This window comes from Apteryx rowi, unplaced genomic scaffold (assembly GCF_003343035.1).
Source record: "Apteryx rowi isolate R43461 unplaced genomic scaffold, aptRow1 scaffold_1, whole genome shotgun sequence".
Taxonomy (NCBI): domain Eukaryota; kingdom Metazoa; phylum Chordata; class Aves; order Apterygiformes; family Apterygidae; genus Apteryx; species Apteryx rowi.
In genome coordinates this window covers 1,177,392-1,188,775 of record NW_020447196.1, presented here as the reverse complement: position 1 = coordinate 1,188,775, position 11,384 = coordinate 1,177,392, and the positions used below count along the sequence as shown (strand labels likewise).

At 37.9% G+C, this 11,384-nt stretch overlaps 1 protein-coding gene and 1 long non-coding RNA gene across 2 annotated transcripts in view; one reads left to right on the top strand and one right to left on the bottom strand.

Moving 5' to 3' along the window:
• Nucleotides 1-11,384, top strand: part of GPT2 (glutamic--pyruvic transaminase 2) — a 31,274-nt gene that overhangs the window by 3,599 nt on the left and 16,291 nt on the right. The window contains exons 2-3 of the mRNA XM_026060337.1: nucleotides 9,408-9,497; nucleotides 11,141-11,249. Of these exons, the coding sequence (XP_025916122.1) occupies nucleotides 9,408-9,497; nucleotides 11,141-11,249 (199 nt within the window). The remainder of the gene's footprint in view (nucleotides 1-9,407; nucleotides 9,498-11,140; nucleotides 11,250-11,384) is intronic.
• LOC112963410 lies at nucleotides 7-11,181 on the bottom strand. The gene is made up of 3 exons (XR_003252591.1): nucleotides 11,162-11,181; nucleotides 978-1,044; nucleotides 7-216 (listed from the first exon to the last, which is right to left on the bottom strand). It is a non-coding gene; the product is annotated as an uncharacterized LOC112963410 (long non-coding RNA).

The window sequence follows — 11,384 nt, the reverse complement described above, 5'->3', positions numbered from 1 at the left end:
GGACCCTTGCCCAAGCCCTCAGCGCTGGGGGATGGGGAAGGACCCTGCCAAGCCCTCAGCACTGGGGGATGGGGAAGGACCCTTGCCCAAGCCCTAACCTTGGCCCCTGGGGCAGGACAGGGAAGCCTTGCGCTGGCTGGTGGTAGCAGGAGGTGACAGAGGCGAGGCAATTCTCCCTCTGCAAAGATGCCCCTGGGTCATTTGTTTCTATGCAAACTAACAGCAAATAAGCGCAGACATTGTCTCATCAGAGGCAGTAGAGGCCCTCCCTGTTTAAACTTGGTTCAATTTAGTTACACTTCATACTTGTGTAACTGCATATAGCTTGGTATGCAGGCTATAAAATAGCCACCTGAAGCAGTCTGCACAGTTTAAGCTTTTGCCATGTGTCTGAGTTTTGTTCTGCTGTCTCACTTTCTGAATAGCAGTTCCTCTGCCATTTTTTCTGGCATTTACTTCTTTTGCATGTTAACTGTAAATGATTCCAATAGGAGCTGTAACTCCACAATGCACATAGAAATAAGGACTAAAATGTTACTTCAGAAGTCTCTGACTGAGTAATTTAGAGGATAGTTCTTTAAAAAGTAAATAAAAACAAGGCATTAATTTCAATCTGTTATTCAATATGCCCAGGATTAGGCCGATGTAAGTGACAACTTAGAATTCTCTATTAAAGCGGAAAAAGGTGGGTTGCTCAGGGGTGCAGATGGGGCATGCTGTACTCGGCCTTCCTAAGTTTTGCTGGCCCATGGCTTGTATTCATCTAGTTGAAAAATCAAGGTTTTGATCTACATTAAGTGTTGCCAGCTGAAAATTTTTATGCAAAATTACTTATTTGAGTAAAAGCTAACAGAGTTTCTGCCTGGGGACAGAGAAGAACTGACAACTCAAGGCTTTTAACTGGAAAACAAGAAACTGAGCTGGAAATAACAGTATGATGCCTCAGAAACAATACAGTTACGACACCATTGACTCACCTCCCGTATGCAGGCCGTACTTCCAGCTACGCGCTGCAGGAGATACAGTCCACTTGGGCACTGTGGCCTACAGAAGAAAGATGGGTGTCAGAACTGTCTTCTGTGAGGATCCATACTGTTATTTCTCACTATGAGAGTCAAACAATATTGCATATGGTTCTTGTGCTAGTTTTGAATTTTAGGAGGGCTGGAAGCGCTGTACTTTGAAAGAGGGACAAGCCATGTCTACATCTCACTTCTCTAGATGGTTTCTTGATAATTGTGAAATAGCATCATGCTTCAAAAGTAATAAACTGATTTCTGTTGCACTTTCCTAATGGTAATAATCTGCAGATTCTGGCTTACTAATGTGACACAGGGAGAAAGAATCAACTCTTTCTTTCAGCCATTTCCTTGATGTTTCTGGAAACCTTTGAAGCAAGCTAGAGCACAAGCATATTTTAATAAAAATTACATAAAAATTATTGAACAAATACTTGTATAATTGACTGTTCATGCTCAGTCCTTCATAGTCTTCCTAAAATGAAAAGAATTTTTAAAAAACAATATTTAATACTTTTACTGTTTACTGTAGTAAATACAAGAAAAGTATAAGGAAAACATAAGTTCTTCTTACAATCTAATGCTTATAAGCTCAATAGAACTCAAGCAAATAAAGTCTTTTTTTCTATCACTTGTTTTTGAGACTTGCTAACAGATGGCCAACCTATTAAGTATTGACTTTAATTAAATTTCAGACTAGAAATTTCAGCCTGAAAATGAATTCTATGGAAGACTAATGTCATCTCTGGATAGAGCCCTTCTCTTTACTTACTCAGTAATAACAATCTATGTTTATCTTTACCTAGGTAGCACACATACCAAATTTGTTACTTTGCCATCATGCTAATTCTAACCTGACCTTGTTGTGGAAAGTCCCTTCCTACCTCTCACTCTGAAATCTTCTCCACTTACACTCTCCTGTTTTCCCTCTTGCCTACTTAGGTTTTACACAAGTCATTCTATGTTAAGTCAGGTTGGCTTCTAAATGCTTGCAAAGCGTCTGCATATTAAACAGCATTTAGTATCCACAAGTCAACTGATGTAACATTGGAAAGTGTAATTGGCTTAGTGTAAGTCACTGCAACATTAATTTTCTGTTCAAAACATTCAAGTTACTGAAACAGAACTGTAGGGCAGAAGGAGGCAAATGGCTGGTATGCAGAGATGCATTGGTAATATGCAGAAAGTTCCTTCAGATCAGGATAGGTGGATATTGTCTTCTACCAGTGGGTCTGGAACTATTTGCTTTTAAGGGCTATATCCAGTTTCTGGACATTGCAGTCCTTTTTATCTGAGCAGCCACTGCAGTCTGACTCCCTTTTACAATAAAGTGGTTGTCTACTCATCTCCTGTGCCTGTTTTTCATTTGCATAACTAATGGGGTCCCTGTTCCATGTAATTTGGGGTTAACTCAACTGACTTCCAGACAATCAAAAGGGCTTTCACTTCTCTACTTTTTTTTATTATTATTTCATCAGAATAACTGCTATTTATCTGTCTATACCTTAATGTCTTAATCAAATTCCTGAAATGCTGAGGTCTCTTTAGAACAAAGGATTGACATTTTTACACTAAACATGCTGCTATTCAGTTGTGTGACACCAGTGATATTTTGATTGTTTTCAATGCAAACTTTTTAGCCACAATTTTTTAAAATTCAGCATGTATTTCTTTTTTGTTTTTTCTTATTTTTCCTTCTTCCTCTCCCCAAGTTAATTTTTTTTTTGCTCACTAACTATGAAACAAACTCCAAGTCTACCTATTGTTAAAATGCCAGTAAGCTGAAAAAGAATCATTGATTTATTTAAATAAGGGAATATATTCAACTTGTAACTACTCTTTGTCCCTTTCTTCAGTCCCAGAACTGCCACTTGGCAAAATCAGCAATAAAACTTCAGGAATGGGCCTGACTGATGCAGAGATAAGTGATGCATTACAATAATTTACCACTGAGGTGGTGAACTGTATTTTGTAGTGACTAGAAGCTGTTAACCTTCAATGTCTGTTCACTGGTTCAGTGGAAATATTTATGTTCTAGTAAGTGCATGCCCACATCATGCACAGCTACTACTGTTGATAAACAAGTAGTATTCTCTGCCGGTGGGCAAAGAATTAAACTGATCTCTGAACCGTAAAACCTCAGAAAGGTGGTATGTGTAGTATGTAGAAATTTATGTTTGGGTTGAGGCCTCTGTCCCACTATAAGAATAGTGAAGTGAGAACTCCAAAATCACATAATGTACACAAATGAATTTCTTAATTCGTGTTACATTGACGCAACTGACTCTAAATCCAGTTTATTCTTCATGTCACTGGTTCACTCCCTACATTTCTCTGTTTAGATAATAAAACTACCAAAATCCCTTTTATTTAAATATCAATAATTTCAGGCTTCCTCTGCCAGAGTATTTGGGTTAAAAGATAGTATAGGTTGTTTACTAATTCTTCAGGCTTTTAAATTGAATAGTAAGATTTCTGACTTAGAATCCAAACTTAATTGTAAATGTGAGTTGACTGTGTCCCTCCAAGTTGTGGAAAGATATAACACAATTTAGACAATGACATGCAGAAATATAACTTGATATGCCAAAAAAAAAAGACACATGATTGACTGGTACACCCAGTAATGAAAGATGTTAAGCCTAATTTGCCATCCTATAATTTTCTGCTTTGAATACGTGACCGAGTGCATAGTTAGAAAGTATCTTCCAGGCAAGAGCTTTTGACCTCATTAAGACAGAATGGTTGTTCCTCAATTGCCTGCACATGTTGCATAATCTCTAGTAAAAACCATGTTTTCTAACTGGGTGAAAACTACTGCAGATGAAGATGAAAAAAAATCAGTCTTAAGAATATGATTACCAAAATCATATGTTCAGAAGCACACAATCCGCAAGATCCAATTATTTGATCTTTTCTTTTTGAACATAGCAGCGAAATCTATTCCAAAACAGCCATTTTCCAATAGGTCTTCAAACTGAGAGGGTCCTAACATGTAATCTCCTCATTACTTTAATTGTCATTTACAGTCATATTAAAATGTAGGTTTTTATTCATATAGGCATATTTCTGAAGGGAAATGTACTTTGAACAGTGTATAAGAAGGCAGAAGTAACTTGAGGACAGCTCCTGTTTTGTAATCCCTGAATGAGATCTACCAATTAACGATCAGCCCCACGGATTTTCTCATCCAGTACTAGGGAGCATGAGAGGCATCACTGCCATTTCAAGTCAAAATTCAGAATTTGTCCTCTCCTTCCTCTCAGCAACAGTTCTTGTCGGCTTGAATTACACGTGCATAACACAAACTCAAAGCCTTATTCTGTGGTAGGCAGGTCAGGTTGATTTTTCTGCTGTGAGCTAGTTTAATAAAAAGATTGGAATGCTAATTCGGGCCTTCATGTCCCTATTAGTTAAGGGCCTCCGGGAAGTGTTTTCTTGGGCTTTTAGCGTGGTGGGGGGGGGGAAGCAAGCAATCAACCTGGCTACTACAGCATGTATCTCAACTATGCTGAAATGTTTGTTTTTGCCAGCTGTCTTATTATATAGCTTGTTTGTGCAAGTCGTGGCAAAAACAGGCCTGGCTTATGCTACGGAAAGTGTTTCAGAGTGTGATGTTAAAGCCTGATAAGCCTGGAGAGGAGGCACAAGGAAATGGCAATGAAAAGGAAACAATGGGAGACAGCCACGAGTGGGCAAATGCTGAAATTCAGAAACAGCTGAAATACTGTGTTGCTCTTCTGGGTTTAAAAGCACCTTGCATTTTCATGGCCTCCTCAAGGGAACCCCTTTCAATTCTCTACCTATCACCATTCCCAAATCCAAATAACACAAGCCTGTCTACAAACTGAGGATTTTTCTTTGAAATTTGCTGAAGACTTTAGCAAATACAGCTCTATTTCAGCTTGTGCACTTCTTTGTCCTTTCTGGCCACAGTGTTACCTTGCAACTTCTCATCTTTATTAGATGCCACCATTATCAAGGGAAACCTGCAGGCCATCTAAAACTCCTAAGAGCTGAATCAGCTGCTGGCAGTACATTGYCTTCATGTTACTTCTCTGTTTGGGATATTGTACATTCTGGCATCATATCGCTTCCTTGATCAAACAATTCTCCCAACACTTCTTGCGCGGTGACCCACTCCCTGAGAGACGGCTCATCATTTCACACTGCTCTCAGCTCCTCACCTGCTGGATTTCTTGAGGCAATGGGGAATGTCTAGGGGATGAGGAAGCTTCTCCAAACCTGATTAACTACACAGAGATTTGTATTAACTGCACACCAAAGAATTCTGGTTCACATATGAAAATCCTGTAACTTCCTCCCAACTTTGTATGATGCCTAGAACACTGATACAGTTGTTAGAATATTCTTGYCTGACTTGCTTCAGGTTTCTGAGGCCTTTCATTTGGTCTCTTAAAAGACTGTAATTCCTCTGAGAAAAAGAGAATGGCAGAAGTAACTGCAAACGGAACAAATTTCCAAAGAGATGATTCCAAAACTAGGAAGAATCCTTTATGCTATTAAAATCCTTTTGGTCTCAAGAAGATGATAGCAACTGAAAAATATTTAATGAAATTTTGTATTTTCTGCTTTACATCCTAATTGGAAAGTGCAAGATGGCTGTCACATCTTCAGCTTAAAAAAACATGACTACCACAGTTAGTCCCTTTGCTAACAATTTCAAAAGAATGGCAGAAGATTGGTTTTGTTCCCAAGACCAAGATGAATCATGTTGTTAAAGACAGTGTATGGCGCCATCGAAGGCAGAAGGCTATGGGAGTGAGTGGTTGTTTTGTAGGGGTGGGGGTTGTTTTTTCTCCTTGATGTGGTTYATACGCTCTTCAGTAGACATGACTATCAATCTGGCACTTACTGCTCCAGAGCTTGTTATTAGGGTTCCTGTCCTGCAAGCTTTACCTTCCCAGATCTCTGCCTGCTTAAGAGCGCCACAGGCACAGGCCAGTTACAATCCAGTCAGTCTGCCTCCAGAACACACCTCGAAAGCCTACCCCCACATAAATTACAAATTAACTCTTTATTTATACATCTAGATACACACACACATATGTACAAGTATATATATAGAACGGGAACATCTCTATCATTAGGAGAAAGCAAAAATCCCAGTGGCCTAGCTCCTCCTGTATATTTCCTTGCTTGCCAGGGACTTAAATGGTCTCAGAGCACAGACATGTTGCTGACTTGGTCAAAGACTCCTTACTCTTCTGCAGTGAAATAAATCTTGCCTTAATGTACTTTATGGAGCACTTTTCCTGCTGTCCTAAAACCTGATGTTGAGGTTATCGATGTGACTCCCTCACGCTTCCTCATTTCATACGGATCTTTTCACAGACCTTCCGTAAAGTCTTGACATTAATCTCCCCCTGGATAGCCATGCACACCACTGCCATCACCATGGGAGAAACCCACTAATGCCAGTCCTTGTCTCAAGGACTCGGGCAGAATTCTACCTTGAACTCCTTTGCAGACTCATAGGCACTGTCTAGACTTCTCTTGATGTCAGCTTCTGATATCCTTGCTTTGAAACTTTGACTCATTATATTATTATTAACTTGTTCTTGCCTGTTATTGTTTCCTGTTCCTTCTTTCTAAAATGGTAAGATGGACCTTTTTATTCTGGAGGAATCAAAATTAAATCTGAACAACTTTTGATGTTTCTTCTTTCCACAGAAAGCCTGGAAATCAAGAAATAGAAAAAGATGAGGAGAAAACTCAGTAGCCTTAACTTTTTTTTCTCTGGATTTCACTAGGAGGGGATATAGTGAATGTTGTGAGGAGAGTTCCAAATAATTGCTGATATTAACTCATTGGCAGGGAAACCAAAAGTCCAAGTTATGTGAATCATCTCTCTTTTGAAAGACAAAATAGGGCAACAGCTGTTGCAGCTGAGATCAAGAAATACAAATTACTCAAAAAGAGTATGGACCTTTGAGCAGGCATGTGGAAACAGTGTGCACAATACAGAAAACCCAATTATCCCATCTCTACCAGAATTTTACAGTAAGATAACTGTTTGGTATGCTTTGGTGTTTTCTCTAGGGCAATTATTTTGGTAGCAAAGATAGTATAGGGTTTATGGGGCAGATGATGATTACACACTTGCACTTGAAGACCAAAGGCAGTGATGGCATAAGCACCGAGTTTGGCACTAGCAGAGATCTGGATGGTACTAATGGTATAAGCTACAACATTACTTACAGTAAACCTGACACAGACACCAAAAAGGTCTGTTACTGTTGTTCAAGGCTGTGCCACTATAAAAACTCCAAAGGTACATTAGGAAATGCAGGGTACCTTTCCGCATTTCACCAGTCAAAGAAGCAACTACTTTTGAGGTGTCCAATTTGTTTAATACAGTATATTTATATGTTTGTTTGTTTGTTTGTTTGTTTGTTTTGTTTTTAATCTGTTAAAACAGGGTATTTCTGTTCCAGCTTATTGCTGAGAAATACTATGTCTTTTTAGACTGTATCTTAACCTGGGGCAAACAAAGTACCATTCCCTATCCCTTACAAATTTATATTCTTATTGTACAAAGCTAGTGAGCCAGATTCAGTCTGCTATGAGCAGCACAAAGTACAACCARACTCTGTGGGAATTTTTTCTTCTTTCACCCAAACTGAATTTCTTCTCATTCTATATGTCTCTTTCTTTTCCTGTGTGTTTGTAAATCAGAGTGAAAAAATTTTGTGCTATCTGTGGACCTGAGATAGTTTGAAGAGAACCTATTTCTAGGTGTTTGCTTTAGTCATAAATTGCTATACTTCAGCCTCAGGTATGTGTAATTATATCTGATATTCATATTCCTAATTCTTTATTTAAGGTTGAAATAAAACTCTTATTTAGGCACTCATTTACATCATCAAACATGAAAGCAAATCACTTGATGGAGTCAGTGTGTCACTTTCAATGAACCTACTTTTTTCAATTTCTGCTAAATTTAAATACATGTAAAATACTTTGGGCCTATGGAGTCAGAGTCAGATAGTCCAATTGTCTTGACTTAATACTTACTTAATTTCAAAGGAAAAAAACAAATGCTCTCAGGTATCTGATACTCTGGACTGGATCTGTAGTGAGAATTTGAATCATATTATCTAGAATAATCTGTCAGCCACATTACACAGCTGTAAACCTCCTACCAATCCCAGCATACCTTGGAGTTTGTACCCTGGTGACTACTAATATTTTGATCATTGTAATCTTGGCCCATCTGGGTTCTGACCTGTCATTTAAGTCCAACACATAACCCATGATGGAAGACCAAAAATAAGGCAAGGCTTGCCAGCCACATATTGCATATTCAAATCAAATAATTTTCTCTAAATACATGGGCCAGGAAGGGGCTTTGTGAGTTCAGTGCACAGCCAGAACAGGTTGTTATATGTAATTCTGTACAGAAAACTAATTTGTATCATTTTCAGGTGATAGTACACATGAAAATCCTATCACTGTTAGAAGGCTCTACTGCAATCTCTCACACTTAAATATAACTTAGAAAAGCTATAAATTTGCTCTTGCCTAGCTCATCTATTCTTCTTGTAATGTTGGCCTTTACTTTCAGGTAATCTTTCTTAATTAAATCAATCATTCTTTTTCTACCTGTCAGTTCCTTAACTTTTGCCCCTATTTTGTTTTCCTTTTTAAAGAGCTGTGATTGCTAATCAACATTCTTCAACTGTTTCCCCTCTGTTCTCATGATGTATTCAGTTCCTCACAGAAAAAACAGCTGTCTCTTTAGACTTCAGAGATTAAGAAACTTTTAAGTATTCATGGGTGGTTATTTAGCACTTCTGCTGTTTACCATGCAGAACCTCAGCATGACAGGCTCTGTAAAAGATCTGTACATGTAAAAGTGGGGTCATAACATAATGAGCATTTAGTCAGAAAATAAGCAAGCGGTGAATAAACAAACTAAAAAGGATTGAAAATCTTGAGGTTTCTTTTGTTGTTGGATTTCTCAAATGTCCTCAAATCTTTTTGCCTTCTTGGCCCATCCCTCCCTCTCTCAGGTGTATCAGACAACTTGCTCTAATACTGACAATTCAAAATGACTTTCTTTCACCTTATCTACCTCACATGTGTAGTTTCCAGGCAAGTCAATCTCTCACTTGTAGCTAGCAGAAAAAAGAAAAAAAAAAACACTGTAATTTAAAAATGTGTCATAGTCTGCAGGACTTCTGGAAAGCATTTAAGATCTACTGGCAGTATTGTGTAAAAAATGCATTAAGCTTTACTAGAACATTCTAGCTGTGCTGAGGTTATGCACTGTTTGGTAATAGCTATTTAATAGATACCAAAAAAGAAGAATTCTTTTTCATCTAGTTCAGCATGAACAGTACATTGTGAATGATCTCTTTTTAGGGAATCAAAAAACCTTTTACTGAAGTAATTAAAGCCAACATTGGAGATGCACATGCAATGGGACAGAGGCCCATCACCTTCCTTCGTCAGGTAAGAATATTATAAAATATTWTTTCTAGTTCTATGACATCTATAAGACACTGTGTTCAGAGACACTGACTTGCTGCAGTAGTTTGTGACTAATTTGTATTCCCCCAGCTTAGCTTTAATTAAAAGCCCTTGCTTTTTTTGATTAGATTACCAAGAAAACCTTATAATCTCAGTTTGATTTGTATATTAATATGAATGGTTCCTTAGATGAACTTAGACTTAAAATAATTCTTTCATAAAGAATGATGAGTTTTGATTTCTGAGCTGAACTCCTATGACTTGCTTGCTGCATCTCCTCTCTAGCTGTAGTAATTCTCCTTCAGAGAATTACTCCTTGCTCTTCAGATCATTCCCCATCCATCCTTCCTCCTGGCACTTCTCCTATATTATCAGCCAGCACATTCATTGTCAATAATGCAGACTTCAAAAAAGAAAGCAGTTGTGTTTAAGGAAAAAAGCAAATCCCTTTCTTAGTTTGACAGCATCCTTTAAGGTCTGCATGCAGGTGGGTGCAGCTAGTTGTACTGCTACTAGCTTCATGCATTTCACATCTGGGAAAGCTAATTTGTAGATTAACTTCTAAGAAGGAAGACAGCAACAGAATCCACCTTTTGATGTGTTATTCCTAAGCAACAAGCAAGGTTTAAAACTAATATTGCATTAGTTACTGAGCATTCCTTACACACACATGTAAAATCCTGAATATAAGAGAGTTTCAAGCCAACCTGAAGCCATATCAAACTGGGGGTTATACAAATTCAGATGATGAGATTAGAAAATTGAGCCATACAGCAAGCTTTGTTAGCAAACTGGAAAGACCAGAGCTTCTTACAAATTAATTCAGACCCAATGTTCAGATCCAATGTGCACACAGATTAATTCTTTAGTCACCTTCCCACAAGATGACAACTGCCTATCTACATTGCACTATGCAAACATAAAAATGAGACAGAGGTTAGAGCAAATTAAAGCTGATTTCAAGCAAGATTGCTAGATTCTTTTCTTTGTGTCTCATATTGCTTCATAAACTTATTTCTGCTAGGTTATGTTTCTCCTTTTGCTATGTTCTGTATCACCACTTTTTTTTTAATTAAATATTTCCCACCACATAAAATTGGTAAGAACAAGCAGTTATTTTGGGGAAGGATTATTAGAACATGCAACTAGGGCTTCAAAATATGATCGTATTTCTCAGTTCTGCTCCATACTTTAATTCTTGATCTCTTGTCAAAAAGTGGGCTAACAATACAGAAAGAATGGAGGGCAGAGCTGTTTAGACAGTTCCTCTTCTGAATAATTAACTGTGTTTTACTGTGTTTGCACTATGCATAGCTCACTTGGACTCCAGTCTTTACCATCTGTAGTACAAATAGTTAATAGTTCTATAACTGCTTTTATCAGCAGAACTTGGAACCTGGTAAGATTTCTTCACTTCTGTAAGCACTACCCTTAAAAAAAGAAAAGAAAAAAGAAAAGAAAAGAAAAGAAAACCAAACCCCCTGCAAACTGTTCATCAATAATCTTTGTTTTGAATTAGCTTTTGAATCATGATCTTCATTTCCAAGGAAAGTTAACATTAATATTACCAGCTTAAAACAACCATTGAGCAGTGGCCAATTTACATAGTTTTCTTGGCAATCTAGGTAGTGGCACTGTGTACATACCCAAACCTGCTGGACAGCCCAAGTTTTCCAGAAGATGCCAAAAAGCGAGCGAGACGGATCTTGCAGGGCTGTGGAGGAAACAGCTTAGGTAAGCATCTGTTTCAGTTAATCCTATTTGTAATAGAATCAACTAAAATAGCTTTAGTATGTGCAGCGGTGAAATTTCCTAATGGTGTTTTACATGGTTACAAGTTAAATGGGAGCTGGCCTATGGCAAAATGAT